The sequence below is a fragment of the Ornithorhynchus anatinus genome, chromosome 9 (genome assembly GCF_004115215.2).
Source record: "Ornithorhynchus anatinus isolate Pmale09 chromosome 9, mOrnAna1.pri.v4, whole genome shotgun sequence".
NCBI classification, from domain to species: Eukaryota; Metazoa; Chordata; class Mammalia; order Monotremata; family Ornithorhynchidae; genus Ornithorhynchus; species Ornithorhynchus anatinus.
The window spans coordinates 47,396,518-47,415,202 of NC_041736.1; the positions used below are offsets into that span (position 1 = coordinate 47,396,518).

General features: G+C 41.6%; 1 protein-coding gene across 3 annotated transcripts in view; it reads right to left on the minus strand.

Moving 5' to 3' along the window:
* PLCB1 (phospholipase C beta 1) overlaps window positions 1–18,685 on the minus strand; it is a 457,205-nt gene that overhangs the window by 103,330 nt on the left and 335,190 nt on the right. For all 3 annotated transcript variants that reach the window (XM_029071936.2, XM_029071938.2, XM_029071937.2), the window contains 4 exons: window positions 17,978–18,135; window positions 13,186–13,268; window positions 6,813–6,897; window positions 3,441–3,618 (listed from right to left, as the gene is read on the minus strand). In XM_029071936.2, coding sequence (XP_028927769.1) covers window positions 3,441–3,618; window positions 6,813–6,897; window positions 13,186–13,268; window positions 17,978–18,135 — 504 coding nt within the window. The remainder of the gene's footprint in view (window positions 1–3,440; window positions 3,619–6,812; window positions 6,898–13,185; window positions 13,269–17,977; window positions 18,136–18,685) is intronic.

The window sequence follows — 18,685 nt, forward strand, 5'->3', positions numbered from 1 at the left end:
GCTAGTGAAGGAGAGCACAAGCCTCTTCTCTTCTTCTCCTATCCTTTATACATTTACCTTTGTGTATTGTAGGCCCAAAGGTCAAATGCTGGGGAGAGGGAATGCCTACAACACATAAATCTATATGAGGGTGTAAAAACTAATCTTATATTATTATCCCCGACTTCTATACCAATTTCAAAACGTGCAACATGACCTACAAACATCTGAAATGCTTCGGTAAAATCAATATTTAATAACTAGTAAATGAGTAAAACACTGCCACACAGAACCTTGGCATATATATTTCATTTTTAGATTCAGCTGACTAAACTGTGGTTCAAAATGGCCTAAGTTGGGGAATTCGTGTTTCAACTGAGGGGTTTTTTAATTTAAATGGTGTTTTTTATACCATTCCTAAGAGCCAGGCATTGTATTAAACACTGAACATATAAAGCACTTTTTACAATATTACAATTTTAATAATTCTCATCTTCCTTGTTCCTGTTCTGCACATCAGCAATCTCAAACAGCGAAAGAGATGATAATTAAAATTTTAGAATTGTTGGGCCTTGCTGACAACTGACCAGGTGCCATTTCAGACAGAGTCCAGAAGATGGTACTGTAAACTAAATGATGTGAACAACTTTAGTAGTTTCCACTGATCATTCATGTCAAGTAAATAATATGCTAGATGGTACACAATAAAAGCACATAACCCCTTCTCACTGGTGAATATGGTCATGTTATGGATCATTAGCACTTCTCAGTTACAAGAATGAACTGCTTCACAATGATTTGTTTAGGCTGTTGCCTAAGGGTTATTTATGAAATATACAGTATATTTCTCCTCCCCACATATTAATAGAGTATATTTGTTTACAAATGGAAAAATTACACTTATACTAGAATTATATTTAAGCAAAGAACATTCAAGCTTTGGGGCAGGAAATGTGCAACGTGCTTCCACAGATATTCTCCTTGCCAGTACCGTGCCTCTTAAATTGTTTTTGAGGAAGCTATCTCAGAGACAAAATTCTCATTTTAACCAGAAACAAACCTCTGGCCCTCAATTCTTGTCCGGGCAGATTGACAATAGAGCGTTGACTGTGGGATTCATTCTATAGACCAAACTCAAGATCACTGCGTTCACGGTCTTGGGTTCAAACCCTGACTCTGACACTTGTCTGCTTTGTGAATCTGGGGAAGTCACTTTACTTCTCTGTGCCTCAGTTACCTCATCTGTAAAATGGGGATTGACACTGTGAGCCCAAAATGGGAGAGGGATTGTGTCCATCTTGATTTGCTTGCAACCATCCCAGCGATGAGTGCAGTGCCTGGCATATAGTAAGCGCTTAACACATACCATAATCGTTATGGTTATCACTGGGAATTTGGTACAGAACCATGGAACCAGGCCTAACTCATGCTTTTCATGTTTCTTGATCAAGATATGAATGCTTGGTAATTTAAATGTCAAATGAGAAATGTCCTTTATTCATTAAACTACCTCCATTTTAGTACTTCCCAAATTTCCATTGACTAAAAGAACATGATTGCACAATCAGCTCTAGGCTGTATTATGAAATCCACTCAATTACTAACAGATTGTTGGTTTTGGGATTTTTTTTTTTAGATTAAGCAATAACATTCACTGCCTGTGAAATTCATTATTTGTGTTATGCATCCAAGTTAATAAGACCATTTCCAAGAGACCCTCGTGGTAGGAAAAGTGGATGGTAACATAAAATTTATACTCTTTTTAGGTAGCCAACATCCATGGATCAATAGGCAGAGAATTACAAGGAGCTCTGAGGGGCATTAAACTGCCATTTAATTCAAAATATTTAACTGGGAAGTATCCATTAAATGTCTCTTTCTTACATATATCCTTGGGCAGAAGAGAGGCAGAAATATGAATTTAAAAGGTTACAGGAGCCTAAAACAAATAGTTTAATATTTAATGATAGGTTATTTTCATAAGGAAGAAAAATAGAACCAGAGGTGGTAAATTGATATAGAGAAGAGAACAGAAGTTGCCAGAGTGAAACACAAGCTAATTATTATTTAAGGAATCATTTCAAATTAGAAGCTGGAGGAGCATCATTTATTATGCTCAACTTTACATTTAAGTCCTAAGGGTAAAATAAGCCTTTCAGAAACTCTTGAACATCTTTAGGCATTATGATTAAATATTTATTAATTTAAATGTTAAATCCAGGATTCAAAAGCTGAATGTTATTTTCATTGACACTACTAAGAACTTCAGTACACAGACTGAGTCTACTCACCAATACTGAGTGGCATATACAAAGTCTTTCAATAATTTATGGGCATCAGATATGTAAAATATGACAGTGATCAAAAAATAAAAAGACCCCAAACAGTTTTCAGCAGTTGGGCAATGAGGTAAGAAAGATTAAGTGCTATTATTCCACTCTATACATTAAAAAACCTAAGTGTAGAGAGACTAAACCACAGACTACATTAAACTCAATAGGTGAGAGTTCAAATTCTCTATGCCTCAGTTTCCTTATATGTAAAATGGGGATTAAATATCTCTTCTCCCTCCTATTTGGATGGTAAGTCCCATGTCAATCAGCCAATCAATCACATTTACCAAAGCACTTACTATATTTAGGGCACCGTACTAAGTATTTGGGAAAGTACTAGACAACAGTCTAATGGATCCATTCCCTGCCCACAACAAACTTACAGTCTAGAGGGGGAGAGAGACATTAATATAAACAAATTAGTGATACATTCATAAGTGCAGTGGGGGTGGTGAATGAAGGGAGGAAGTCAGGGTGATGCAGAAGGGAGTAGGAAATAAGGGAAAGAGAGCTTAGTCAGGGAAGGCGGTCTCTTGGGGGAGATGTGCCTTCAATAAGGCTTTGAAGATGGGGAGAGTAACTGTTTGTCAGATAGGAAAAGTGAGGGTGTTTCAGGCCAGAGGCAGGACATGGGTGAGAGGTCGGTGCTGAGATTGACTCCAATTTGATGAGAAGGTAATGATCCCGGACCAAATGCTGCATAGAAAATAAATACTGACTTCCACAAACTAGCTCCAAGGACCTCCAAGTGCTCTCAGAATTTTCAAGATGAAATCAAATAAATCTTTACTTTCCACAGTTAACTCCCAGAGACTGAGGCATAACTTTGTCCAAGTTCATATAAGTGAGCCAAGAATACCATGCAAAGCTACTGATTCCCAATTCATTTCTTTGTCCTCCAGCATAACGTTACCTACTCCTAAATGAGAAGCAGTATTACCTAGTGGGACAAAGACGGGCTTGGGAGTCAGAGGACCTGGGTCTTAATCCCGGCTCCGCCGTTTACCTGCTGTGTGTCCTTGCACAGTCTCTTAACTTCTCTGTGCCTCAGTTTCGACATTCGTAAAATGGAGATTCCCCTTGCAGAAGCCTTGAGATCACGCCACGGTGATTACAGTAATCACTTACCCGTTCCAGGAGACGAGGGTTCAAACACACTGGACGTGTCGCTGTACGTATTGGATGCTTGCTCGGAAAGCTTCTTTTTCGCACTTCCTTCGGAAGACTTGTGAGATTTTTTTTTATTTTTCACCAGTATTTTATACATTAAATCCATGGGGCTGGGAAGAGGAACTCCAGACTCAAGCTATTACAAAGAAAAAAAGCATATGTTTACTAAGCCAAAGGTGAGAACGCCTAGTATCCGTGAGCCCTGTTCCATTCCGCTCATTGAAACTAACAAGTAAATGCGGTAATAAATACGAGAAGCAAACAAGATGACTCATATTAGAAGGTTGATGGACTAAATCAGGAATTCCCAAATATTTTATGCAAAAGAGTGGTAAAAATTGAGAGTGTCAGTGATGCAACCCGATGTTGTTACTAGCTCACACTGTACTCTGAAGCAATAATCACCCTAATCACCAGCCTAAGCCATTTCAATTGCCAGCCTTTCTTTCGTCCCCTACAGGAAGCAGCAGGAAGGCTGTGATTGTCCAAAATCTCCTGAAGCATGTGCAGGTGTTTCTGATAAACAGCAGTATGGCCTGGTGGAAAGAGCATGGGTCTGAGAATCAGAGGATCAGGGTTCTAGTCTCAGCTCTGCCACTTGCCTGCTGGGTGACCTTGGGTGGGTCACTCAACTTCTCTGTGCCTCTGTTCCCTCATCTGCAAAATGAGGGTTCGATACCTGTTCTCCCTCCTTCTTAGATTGGATCAGCTAAGGATCAGCTGTTGCTGCCAGCACAGATGTTTTGTTAAGAATCCCCACTCTCTCCACCTTCCAGCCCAAAGTCCCAGCCAGGAAGAGAAAAAGAAAAGGAGGGGAGAGGAAGGATGAGACAGAAGGTGTTATGATGAGCTGGCATTGGCATCAGTGCCCCCATCAACAACCTCCCTTTCCAGTGGAGGAGACGCGGAGCTCCAAAAAGGGCCAAATAAGCTTCTTGAATGAGGATAGTTCTACTGGAGTCTACTCTCCCGAGTGCTTAGCTCTTGATAATGCCATCGACATTATATAGCTTGAAAACCAAAAACGTTCCGGACCTCTTGGTTAAACCGCAGTGCCTTTTCTCCTCTAAGGACAGGTACAAAGAAACGGGACTGAATTGCAGTTGGAGGGATATGGGGTAGAAGAAAGAACTACCAAACGTGTGCCATTCATAATCATAATGTTGGTATTTGTTAAGCGCTTACTATGTGCCGAGCACTGTGCTAAGCGCTGGGGTAGATACAGGGTCATCAGGTTGTCCCACGTGAGGCTCACAGTCTTCATCCCCATTTTACAGATGAGGGAACTGAGGCCCAGAGAAATGAAGTGACTTGCCCACAGTCACCCAGCTGACAAGTGGCAGGGCCGGGATTCAAACCCATGACCTCTGGCTTCCAAGCCCATGCTCTTTCCACTGAGCCACGCTGCTTCTCCAAGGATGCTTCTTCATCCCTCGACCGAGGCATAATTGAGATGTAGAATCAATGGGAGGTTGTGGCATGCAAGGTCGGGGCTCTCTGAGGGAGAAGGGATTCAATATATCATTTTGATGCGTAACTAAAATGATAGGAAAAAAGGAAGTCAGGAACTGGATAAACTGAGGCAGACAGAGAGGTTTATTTGCTTCTAGGGTCCACCAAACTTGGTGCAGTCACCTCCTCGAAGAGTTTCTGTAATTTCTTAATGCCACAAAAAGTTTATTCTTTAATAATAGCAGCGATACTAGGAATTACTATTATCATTAACATTATTATAATTGGGGTATTTGTTAAACGCATACTATGTGCCAAGCGCTGTACTAAGCACTGGGGGAGATAAAAGATCATCAGGTTCCACATGGTATTCACAATCTAAGAAGGAGGGAGAACAGGTATTGAACCCTCATTCTGCAGATGAGGGAACAGAGGCACAGAGAGGTTGAGTGACCCACCCAAGGCCACCCAGCAGGCAAGTGGCAGAGCTGACACTAGAACCCTCATCCTCTGATTCTCAGACCCATGCTCTTTCCACCAGGCCATACTGCTGTTTATCAGAAACACCTGCACATGCTTCAGGAGTTTTTGGACAATCACATCCTTCCTGCTGCTTCCTGGAGGGGACGAAAGAAAGGCTGGCAATTGAAATGGCTTAGGGTGGTGGGGCAAGTGGAGAGAAATGGGGGAAAAAAGGGGGAAAGACTGCAAAGGAGGAGAGGATGTCAGAGTTCTGCTTCTTGAATAGCCAGATCTCACTAACTCACTGTGGGCAGAGACCATGTCAATCAGCTCTGTTATACTGTAATAGTTTACTCTCCCAAGTGCTTAGTACAGTGCTCTGCACATAGTAAGCACTGAAGAAATATGATCAATTGATTGGTTCCTGCCTCATCTTTCCCCCGCTCTCCCTACTGGTTCCCTGCTGTCATTCTGCTGCCTCGGCTCCTTCTCCATCTCAACCGTTGGACCTACAAGGTTACTGCCGAAGGGTCATTTGGCTCCCACAGGGATAGGGATTAAATGGCTTCTGAGACATTGTGCAAGAGGAAGGTTCAGGCTAGAGTACTTGCTTTAACAAATTCAGGGGCTGCGTGTTTACCAAACTGAAAACGTAAAAAGAAAGAAGCATGCAGACAAACGCACTTTTTAAAGTGAGAAGCTGTTACTTGCTAAAACAAGAATTGACTGTAATATTGTTTTTCTTGTGGCAATGGCTAATGAAATGTCTAGTAAAAAGAACCACTGCATCTCAGAGGAATATTAGGTACAAGCAGACACGCTGTTAAGCACTTGGGAGAGTACAATGGAGTAAGTAGACATGGTTCCTGGCCTCAAGAAGCTTATAATCTAGCATAGGAAACAGATAGTCAATTGTTTATACTTATCCCAGTGCCCCCCACTCTCTGTCCCTGCTGAGGGTGAGTTGTGGGGGAGGGCTGAGAGACAGGGGCAGCTCAAAATAGACAGGCCAAAGCATGCTTCCATTACCGAGGAAATTAAAATGGCATGACAAGAGGCCAAGCAGGGGTGATCAGGGAGCAACCTGCAGGAAAGGGAAACTGATTCAGTCAACTGCACAGTCGGGTCCCGCATTATGAGATACTCTCGCTGGGAAGACCCCTCTCTCCGAAGCTGAGCAGACAGCCAATGCCCTCTGGGTCATGTTGGAGAGAGGGGAAGAGGCTAGGAGGGACACAGTGGGAAACTCTGTCTAACAGGAGGTCCATGTTGCTACTTCCCCCCAGGTAGGCGGAGGAGAACCGAGCCTATCAATTTTATATGACGCTAAATATAAACTGGGAATAACACAAAGACCTGAAACACAGAAAAAACATTTTCATACACTTTGGTTGCATAAGTTTTCAAGTGCCTTACTGGGTATTTTTCCAGTGGTTCCATGAGCAGCGCGTCACCAAATATTAGTCGGCAATATTCTGCCATCTTGGCTTGCTGTTTAGGGCTGGGGGAGGGAGAGAACAGAATCAAATGAGGTTTATTCAAATTCTGGACTGAATGTGCCGGCAGCATCGCCAAATCTCGTATCCTTCAACTAAATGAAGCGATCATTTCCTCATCCTATCATCCTGGATCGTTTTCAATGATCTAGATTCATTCGGCTATTTTCAGACATCTCTTATGGAATGCAAATTACACTCGGAATTGTATAATACAGATTTCTGTCGTTCATAAAAATAATCCACTCATTTCTGCCAGACAGGATAGAAAGATCTCATGTACTTACAAGGATATCAAGTTAAATACAAATGTGAGAGAAAAATTGTACCACGGTCATCTCGATTTGCTTCCCAATTGTCTTAATTAAATGTTTTAATCTTTCAGAAGTTTTGGAGATATTTTACTCTTTTAGCCAAGTCTTCATTTTCACAACTCTGCAGGCCGTATGTGATGCTCAACTCCGAATGCTATTAAAAATGAATATCCCTGATTTGATTTTAAAATCCTTGAGGGCAGGGGCTATGTTTTTTAACTTTTAAAGTACATTCAGAAGATGCATTTAGGATGAGAATTTCAAAAATGTAGAAGCACTTTGGAATGCTTGACAAATGCAGAGATAACGATTCAAATAATTCGTCCAATTATTCTGATGCCGTCCGGGGGTAACTTAGAATGCCACAGTCTTGGACTTGCAGAAGGGGAACTGCTCCCTCTGCCCACTCCAGAGCACCTTATTTCAACTGAACTTGTGTTTCCTGGGCAGTAGCTGAGTGTGCTTCACTCCAAATTTACGGAAGGTGTCTTGCAGGAGCAGAGCAATGACAGTTTGTGCTGATGACAGAATTGCTGGAAACGTACCTACCCCATCTCATCCTTTACATCGCCCCCATCATTGCTTTACTAGCTCCTTCCCCAGCCTGCAAGGATATAGGTGAGGGTCCTTGTATATTGGAGGAATGGAGCTGGGCCCATAAACATTCTTCTCTTCCACTCAAGACCTGAGGCAGCAAAATTGGTTCAAAAAGAAGTGCACTTTCCTCTCCAATTCAATTTGTATTGGTTACCTCCTGGGACAATCACCTAAATATTCACCCTTATAAAAGGAGCTACTTCTCTCTACTGTGAGGATCATTTTATTTACTGGGTCAGTTTTTCCTGCCCTCTGGTCCTCAGGGAAAAACCAAACCTTGAACTCCTTTTCAATGAAGAGGATCGTGTGCCCAGAGGTCAAACATCTACGGAAACCTAAAAATGTGGCCAAAAACCTTCCGGTAATGACAGGGAGAATATTAAAGGTTTACTATTTATCCATTTTTTTTTCCACATGATTCTGAAAATACTTCAGATTTGTAACAACTCCCACCACAACACCATTCCTTACTTGTCCTGGTTGACATTTTACTATTTTCCTTTGCAAAATTCTCAATGTGCTGTCACATTTCTTCTGAAGTGTTGGAGAGAGGAAAAAGGATTATATAAGGGAGGCAAAGAAATGAGAGGGACTATAGTCGAAGCCACAAATCATCAAAACGCTGCAGTGAATTCAGATAAAATGCTGAAGAGTTAGCAGACCATCTTGCTGTCATGGTAGATTTGCTCTATGACATTTAGCTCTGCTTCTTAGTTGATCCTGCTGGGGATACCTGCTAATGCCTTCCTGCCTCATAACTCAGACAACCACTCTCTCTATCTTCAAAATCCTACTAAAATTATCCCTCCTCCAAGACCCTTTCCTGACTAGACTGTAAGCTCATCTCTAACCTGAAATCTCTTTGTGGTCAGGGAATGTGTCTGTTTATTGTCATATTGTCCTCTCCCATGCACTTAGTACATTGCTCTGCACAAACTAGGTGCTCAATAAATAAAACTGCTTGACTAAGCCCTCTCTAACACTATTCACCCTCCCTTTTGCATCACTTATGCACTTGGTCTGTATTCCTTAGGCACTTAGAACTTCACTCCACTCCCATATGATAATGTACCCTCACTGGGAAGCCCTGTCTCTCCAAAGCTGCCCTTCATTCACAGTCCCAAATCACTTATTGATATCCACCTGCAATTTGTTTTAATATCCGCCTCCCTTCTGGTCAGTAAGCTCCTTCTGGGGAGGGATCATGTCATACCTATTCGGCTGTACTCTCCCAAGCACTTGGTACTGTGCTCTGCATACAGTTGGTGCTCAATAAGTACCACCGATTGATTGGAAACTCAACTGATCTCTGCACTCTCTTTTTCCACCCACCAAACTCTTGAATGACAAACCATCAACCTCATCAGGAATTCTTTTACACAAGTTGCGGAAGCACAGGGGATGATGCTGCCCTCTGGAATATGGCTTTTAAAACTTGCAGCTGCAAGTAAAAATACTTCCATTTTTTACTTGCAAAACTGCAATCCATGCAACTCCCCTACTGTATTTAAACAGCCCTTTCAGCTCAATCTTGTATAACCAAAGAATTCAAACATTGTCATGGTATTGTTATTAATGATAATCATTATTATTAAACAGTTGTTATAGTAGAATTTAAGTCCTTACATGTGCCAAGCTTTGTTCTAAGGATTGGGATAGATACAATAAAAATCAAACTGGACCCAATCCTTGTCCCATGTAGGTATCCAAAATTAGATATTTTAGCCCCCTTTTACAGATGAGGAAACTGGGACCCAGAGAAGTTTAACGGTCAAGGTCCCCCAGCAGGCAACTGGCATTGCCAGGACTAGAACCCAAGACTCCAGACTCTCAGGCCCATTGCTTCTTCTACGAGGCCACTACGACAGGTACAAGGAAATGGGATTCAATTGTAGCTGGAGGGATGTTGGTATGAGAAGCAGCGTGGCTTAGTGGACAGGGCATGGGCCTGGGAGGCATAAAAACCTAGGCTCTAATCCTGGCTCTGCCACTTTGCTGTGTGACTTTGGGCAAGTCACTTAACTTCTCTGGGCTTCTGTCACCTCATCTGTAAAATGGGGATTAAGAGTATGTGCCTCGTTTGGGACAGGGACTGTGTCCAACCTAACTTCTATTTACCCCAGCACTTAGAGAAGAGTTTGGCACAGAGTAAGCACTTCATTATCATAATTATTATTATTACATTCTTTCCTTGCTATCTATGTAGTGTTTAGATGGTAATAAGGATACGGAATCATTCCTTGCCTAATGCTTTCTTCCACTAATGGGTCACATCCCCGACCACCACTTACTGAGTAGTAGGAGCACACAGATACTCTGCTTCATCCCCATATTGGGAACAAAGTTTTGACTCACAGTGTGTGGTAGATTAGACTAAGGACATATTTTGTAAGCTTCCTGGATGCCCCAAAGCCAGCATAGGTCCTGGCTATCTATCAGCCAGAACGAACAGTCCAGAGCAGCTGGCAGAAATAGAAGAAGAATGGATGGCTTTTCCTTGGCCTGAGATTGAAAAAGTGCCTGGCCATAGTCATTTAAATAGCAATTAAGAAGTGAGCAAGAGGCAGGTGCCCCTGGCAAATAGAATATCTACAATGGCACTCTGGCAGCCAGATTAGTCACCACAGGCACAAACAACCACCACCCGGGGAACTGACTCAGAGAGGAGAGGCAGATTGAACGGTCAAGGTCGGGAGGAAAGAGCTGCTTCAAGTGCGGGTTACAACTCCAGGACTAAAAGGCATTAAATTGCAATTAGCGTTCAAAAAACCTGCGTGTTGAGAAAACACTCAGCTACCATGGAGATGGATCGCATTTTAGGCTGCAAGCCATTAAGGGGTCCAGGCCTGGTACATGCCATGTCTCCTTGATGTGCTCTGAGGTGTTCTAGTGTGGACAGGAGTCCTTGAGGGTACAGCAAGATGCTCCCTCAGCATCAAACTGATGGTCTCTTAGGCAGCAGATGGGCCAGAGGCACTCTCAGCCAACAAATGCCTCAAACAAAGCATTGGACTATAAAGAATATCACCCCCTCGTGATAGATTGCTCACTTAACATCTGGTTTCTAGGGCAGTTAGGAAAGAACACCATCCTCTGACAGACAGAATGTTCCAGAGCATAATCCACTGTGATGTCTTGGCCTATGGCATTGAACTTTTCTCTGTGTCCAGTAGGTCCCTTTCCTGGCACTGAATTTTTCTCTGTGTCCAGTAGGTCTCTTTCCCAACCTGAAGAATATTTGTGGTATCGGGGAGTAATGATCAACTCCCTGCCTCTGCTGAGTCTTTTCTTTAAAATCCAAACAATGGGCTAGAGATATCTAAGAAAATTAGCTATGAAATGAGGAAACTGGGGTTGTCCCCTTGGCCGAAAAACACTGTTGACCATATGATCTTGCTAGTGGAACTGACATTGGGAGTCAAGGCCAAAGAATTGGCCTCTTAACATGACTAATACAGCTGAGTCTTGCTCCTGAGTAACTTTCTCTGTTATTTCAGTGACATCAGATTATCTCAATACCCCGAGATACAACTGCACTCTACTGCCTTTAACCTACAAAGATGAAAATATCATGTGCCCCAATTCCCCCCCACTCTCCCCCACCCTGACCCTCCCAACCAAACACACTGAGTACAGCTGTGATTTAGTTTATCATCTGAGTTTCCAAACAGTCAAATGGCATTAAGGATCAATTAAAATGCCATTATTTTGGCACTGCTCACGTTTACTTTTATTATGGAGGCTGAAACAATTTTAATCCAGAAACGTGAATCTCGGCCTGATTATCACTGAAACAAATGTAACGCATTTGGTGGTCGAGGATCCCAGGCTATGTGACCATAAATAGTAAAATGTTGACGTCTTGGGGGTATCCAATTTTCTTTGTGTTACATTTGGATAATCTTGACACTTACATTTTTAATATACCAGACCTCAAGTAACTTTGAGATAACGGTAGCACCAAAATAGGAGGAACAAAGGGGTTACATTTTGCCTGACTCCTCAAAGATACTGAAATAATCTGAGCATGCTTCTCTTTTCAGTCATCCCTTCCACAATACCAGCCTCCCCTTTTGCCCCTACATTCAAAGTTGTCATCTACAGTCATATGATAATGATATTTTTTGTTCTGCCTATTATCTACTGTAATTGCCAGGCAGCTTATCAACCAGTATTTAGGCAGTTTTGTATCTCTAAACTTTAAGGAGTGATCCTATAAAAATAACACCAATCAACAAGACTAAGAATGGTATTTAAGTGCTGACTTTGTGCCAAGTGATATGGTAGGTATAAGAGAATCAGATTGGAATGAGTCGCTGTTCCACATGGGGCTCACTGTCTCAGAGGTAGGGTCACCTAGTCCAGTTATGAAAGTATAATGGGAGAAAAACTAAAGGGGTAAATGAAAGAATTACAGTCAGAAGTGGAAAGCTTTTTGGCAATAAGCTTTTGGCAGCTAACCCCTCAGTCTGTTTCCATATCCATCCCCCTCCTACTGCCCTGGCTTTTGGCTGGGCTCCTGCCCTACTGATCCCAACTGGTCCTAGTCTTGGGCAGTGCCAATTGTGACAGATCTACCACAGAAGTCCACTAATAATAATAATAATGATAATAATAATAATAATGTTGGTATTTGTTAAGCGCTTACTATGTGCAGAGCACTGTTCTAAGCGCTGGGGGAGACCCGGGGGAATCAGGCTGTCCCACATGGGGCTCACGATCTTAATCCCCATTTTACAGATGAGGTAACTGAGGCCCAGAGAAGTTAAGTGACTTGCCCACAGTCACAAAGCTGACAAGTGGCAGAGCTGGGATTTGAACTCATGACCTCTGACTCCAAAGCCCATGCTCTTTCCACTGAGCCACGCTGCTTCTCTACCAAGACATACTATGTCTCCCAGTACCTCTTCTAAAGTGATGAGACACTAAAAAAGCAGACCATTTAGGAACTCATGATTTGGTAAAAAAAACCAACCAACATTTAAAAATAGTCACAGGAGAGAAAAAGATATGAATAGGGCTAGGAGTGGTTAAATTGTGCATGTCTGGGTATTTGGCTTTTAAAAAGAAATTTAGCCTGCAAAAAATATGAGAACATTTACAAGTTTATAGTTTTCACAGAATTTTAAAAAGCACACAATTATATTGAAAATCCAATATTGAAAATGGATTTAAATGTGTTCACAGAAAATTATTCCAATACTCTATAATGAAACATGCAAATTCTACATGTGGAAATGAAAATATGGAACTCAGTTGATTATATGGTTGAAACAAGGCAGTAATAGTGCCAAAAAGTTTTTCCAATAACCAGAGGCCAAAGAGTTAAGATTAAACAATGAATGGAAAGAGACTGCATTAATGAACAGTTTAACTACTTACGAATCCACGTGGTTTTCAAAAGAGAGAAGAATCGGGTAAGGTGATGTCTTAAATGCACATTCAGCAATGGCTTCTATCACTTCCTAAAAATCAGAACACTAACATGAGAAGTCCATTGTTTGCAATGTGTTTCTGTATGTTTTGCTGTCCTACATATTTGGAAGAAAAGAGTCATTCGTTTTATTATTATTCTCTGAGTATGCCTTTAATGTGCTCCTGACTCATCAACGTTCTACAGTTTTGTTACCTACATTTTTATCCATAACTACTGAGTGTTTGGGTGAAGAGCACTATACTGAGTGCTTGGGATGGGATACAGTTATGGTAGAAGATCTTGAGGCCTGTCCTCAAGAAGCTTAGAATCTAGCAGGGGAAAGAGACACAGAATCATTACTAGTGAAAGAAGAGAGAGAAAACTGGACATAAAGATGAGTATTATGTTTAAATAATCAATCATATTTATTGAACATTTACTGTGCAGAGTACTGTCCTAAGCACTTGGGAGAGTATATTATAATAATCGGAGGACAAGTTCGCCGCCCCAAAAGAGCTTACGATCTAGATGAGGAGACAGACATTAATATAAACTGAATTAGGGATATGTAGGTAAGTGCTGTGGGGCTCAGGGAGGGGAGAATAAAGGGTGCGAATCTTAGTGCAAAGGTGTCGCAGAAGGGAGCGGGAGAAAAGGAAGTGAGGGCTTAGTCAGGATAGTCCTGTTAGAGGAGATGCATTTTTAATAAGGGTTTGAATTTGGGGAGAATGAACATCTGTTAGATATGAAGAGGGAGGGAGCTGTGGGACAGAGGCAGGATGTGGGTGAGGTGACATCAGTGAGATAGACAAGGTCAAGATACAGTGAGTAATTGGCATTAGAGAAGCAAGTGTTTGGGCTGGGATTAAAGTAGGAAATCAGGGAGATAAGGTAGGAGGGGGTAAAATGATTAAATGCTTTAAAGTCTTTGGTAGCAGAGAAGCAGCATGGCCTGGTGTATAGAGCAGGGGCCTGGGATTCAGGGCGACCTGGGTTCTAATCCTGAGCTTGCCACTTGTCCGTTGAGCAAGTCACTTCACTTCTCTGTACCTGAGTTACCTCATCTGTAAAAGGGGAATTAAGATTGTGAATCCCAAATGGGACACGGACTGTGTTCAAATTGATTAGCCTGTAACTACCCCAGCATTTAGAACAGTTCCGGGCACAACAATAAGTGCTTAACAAATAACATAAAAACGAGTTGTAGAGAACTGACTAAGGGTCAGTTGTGAATAGACCAGGGCATAAATGGCACAGAAGCGCTGAAATGGCAATTAGGGGAAAATAATCTGGAAGAAGAGAAATTTAATGGGAGAAGATTTTGGGGAGATGGGATTTCATCAGGGATTTAAAGATGGGGGAGCATTGTGTCTTGGCAGGTATAAAAGGAGGAGGAGTCCCAGGCAGGCAGGGATGATGAGAACAAGGCACAATGAATGAATTAGCTTGAGAGGAACGAAGAGTATGCGCTGGGGTGGAGTATGAGAAGAGAGTGGATAAACAGGAGGAAAAGAGATGACTGAGTGTCTTTAAGCCAATAGTCTGGAGTTTCCGCTTAACGTCAAGTAGAATGAGTAATCGTTGATGGTTATGGGGGATGGGGGAATGCATCAGTTATCAAGTCATACAGACGCACACATAAACTCAAGGGGAGAAAAACCTAGGCTACCACAGGGACCTACTTGAGGTGGAGCCAACTAGAACTGGCAAGAGATTAGAAAGAGCAGCGGGTACGCAAAGCAGCTTGATTCATCAGACTTCCCACTGCTCTTGCCTGGAGTGACAGAAAAAGTGGATGTCTGAAACTACAGCAGCAGGAACTCCAGGGAGGCAGCAGCTGATATGCTCACCTGCTGCTGAGGCTGATCTCAAAGGAGCCAAGGCATGATGGGTCCGCCAAAGGCAATACACTTGGTCACATTATTCATTAATTACTTATTTGTGTGGATCTTTGTAGCATCCTTTAAGGTGGTTTCCCATAATGGGGTGAAAGGAAGTTAGAAGGAAGAAATCAGGTTCATTAAGGTCTTCGAAGTGACTTCTTATCAGTATTGTTTAATCATCATATTCAGCAAATAGAAACTAAAATGGTAAAAGCCTTCTTGTTTTACAAGCCAAATCGAGAGCCCAAAATATTCCATACTTAGCTGGCAATTTCAGTTAGATCAGCACACAGGTAAAAGGTGTTTTGCTAGAAGCTTTTAATTCAATTGTATTTGCTTTGTAACCACATAATCTCTTCAAAATGCTACTATTTGCCTACAGTGTCTTCTCACTTCCTAAGTGTTTTATCAATGTTTGACTGAACCACACACTTAAATATAGAAGTGTAACCTTACAGAGGAGTCCACGCCTAAAGCAATGACTTTAATGAATTATTCTGCATGATTAAAATAACCATGCATTACTTGACAGTGGAAAGAGCTCGGGCTTCGGAGTCAGAGGTCATGAGTTCGACTCCCGGCTCTGCCACTTGGCAGCTGTGTGACTGTGGGCAAGTCACTTCAGTTCTCTGTGCCTCGGTTACCTCATCTGTAAAATGGGGATTAACTGTGAGCCTCACATGGGACAACCTGATTCCCCAGCATCTGCACATGGTAGGTGCTTAACAAATACCAACATTATTATTATTATTGTTATTCTAATCGCTTTTTTTAGACAAGCCATGGTTACTGATTAACCCATGGATTTATAGCCTCTTGGCTGATACTAGGAATTGCCTCAAAGTCAAAAGAGATTATATGGATGACTTCTAAAACTAGATGCAATAATCCATTAAGCATTTGTCAGTTACCAAAATCTCTACTAAAAAGCTCCTTGCAATATTTCAATCTTTATAACAGCAGGTAATGTTAGGAATACATGTTTTGTGTGTGGTGAAGGAATAATTTGATGAAATTATTGGCATTTCTTTCAAGTAATATAACATTTTCAAAAATGCCCTAGTTCATATTTTTCATTTTCAGGCTAAAGTTTACCTGTTCCTCAGTTCCCTCATCTGTAAAATGGGGATTAAAAGTGTGAGAGCCCCATGTGGGACAACCTGATTACCCCGTATCTCCCCCAGCGCTTAGAACAGTGCTTGGCACATAGTAAGTGCTTAACAAATACAATCATTATTATTCACTCTTTATAGTTCTCTCCCAGAGATTATTGGAGACATAACTTGCTCCAAATTCATATGAGCTGGGAATACCATGCAAACCTATTGATTCCCGATTCAGTTCTTTGTCATCCAGTATAACATTACCTATTTCTAAATGAGAAGCACCACGGCCTAGTGGAAAGAGAATGGGCCTAGGATTCAGAGGACCTGGGTTTGAATCCCAGCTCTGCCCATTGCTTGATGTGTGACCTCGGTCAGGTCACTTAACTTCTCTTTGCCTCAGTTTCCTCAACTGGAAAATAGCTATTAAATACCTATTCTCCCACCTACGTAGACTGTGAGTCCCATGTAGGGCAGGGACTGTGTCCAACTCAATTAATCTTTATCTACCCAAGTGCTCAGAACAGCTTTTGACACACAGTAAGTACTTAAATACCATAAATCGAATCACCTCTAGATTGTAAGCTCACTGTGGGCTGGGAATGAATCTGTTATATTTTTATATTGGACTTTCCCAAGTGCTTAGTCAAGTGCATTGCACACAGTAAATGCTCAATAAAAACAATTGAATTGAATAGAACCACTATATTCATTGGTGTTCACCTTCTACCAGTTGCTATGAAAACACAATGACCTTTGGTATGATTACAAGGATTACAGGATATGAAACAAGGGGAAAAGGTAGGATGATAAAGCTTAAATAAAAGGCTATTAAAACAACGTTCTGCTGTACTGCAGGAGAAGTCACATGAGGTTAGTCAAATATGGCCAAGATTTCCACTTTGTGGAATTCAGGGACGTTTTCAAGTCATATTTCATAATGATGTCAATCTTCCCCGAAGTCTTCTAAATAATAAAAACAGCTCTTGTTAAGCACTTACTATATGTCAGGCACTGTTCTAAGTGCTGGAGTAGATACAAGATAATCAGGTTGGACACGGTCCCACAGAGTCCTCATATTAGTGTTGCTATTTGTTAAGCGCTTACTATGTGCCGAGCACTGTTCTAAGCGCTGGGATAGATACAGGGTAATCAGGTTGTCCCACGTGAGGCTCACAGTTAATCCCCATTTTACAGATGAGGTAACTGAGGCACAGAGAAGTTAAGTGACTTGTCTAAGGTCACACAGCAGATAAGTGGTGGAGCTCTATTAGAACCCAGGTCCTTCTGACTAAAGGCCCGTGCTCTATCCACTAGGCAATGAATGTTGCAAAGTTCCCTAGGATGAACGGTAAATATATCCCAAAACTGAATTACAAATGACTGCTAAGAAACCTTATTGTTTACTTAAACATGGAATAGTCCTATAGATGGTAAGGTCCTCCTCCAGACTGTAGCTCTTTAAGGGCAGAGAATGTGTCTACCAATTCTGTTATTGTATTCTCCCAAGTGCTTTCTATAGTGCTCTGCATGCAGTAAGCACTCAGTAAATACAAATGAATGACTAAAAAGTAAAATGGGTCGAGTAAGAAAGCAACATTTTGACTGTTAAACAGTTTTGCATATTGCAGAGGGAAATGTGCGACCCAGATAATTACGCTTACCAACGGCATCATCTCTAACACTTCTTGATTTCGAGCCTTTTCTTCCTGCAGAGATGCCTAAACCACATTAAGGTATCCTGACATATTAATTTGCTTGATTCATTATACCTTAAAGGAGATTTCCGTTGTCATGGTGAATCCATGCGTGATAACTGGCTCCTCTTCTGCCGTTCGCCCTTTCCAACAGTCCAGCTCTACGCAACGGCAACCTGACAAGAGCACTTGGCGATACATCTCTACTGAGGAGTTCCCAGCCAGCTGGCCAGCTGTGAGTACACAACAACAGAGATGTAAGGGAAGGGAATACATTCTGGGTTGAAAATGCTGTATGCAGAGAATAAAAGATGTCGGCAAGGACCTGTCGACTAGGTGAAAAATCAACTCTCCAGGACATCTTGAAGACATTCTATCTCAATAAGATTTTTAAGAAAAGTTGGAAAGATTTTCTACTTCAGAAGTTTTCCTACACCATTTTTTATCTTTCTTCAAAAGAGCTACAGTTTAAAATAATGATTGTGTTGTACTTATCTTTTAGCCCTGAGTAATATTTTTCTGGCAATATATATTCATTCATCCAAAAAAGTTAAAACTCTTTCCCACATATGCCCTTTAGACCACTTTTTAAAAATGGTATGTGCTTACTGTGTGTCGGGCACTTTAGGTGCTGGGGTAGAAACAAGCTAATCAAGTTGGATACAGTCCATGTTCCTCGTGGGGCTCACAGTCTTAATCCCCATTTTAGAGATGAGATAACCAAGGCAAAAAGAAGTTAGGTGTCTTAATAATGTAATAATGTTGGTATTTGTTAAGCGCTTA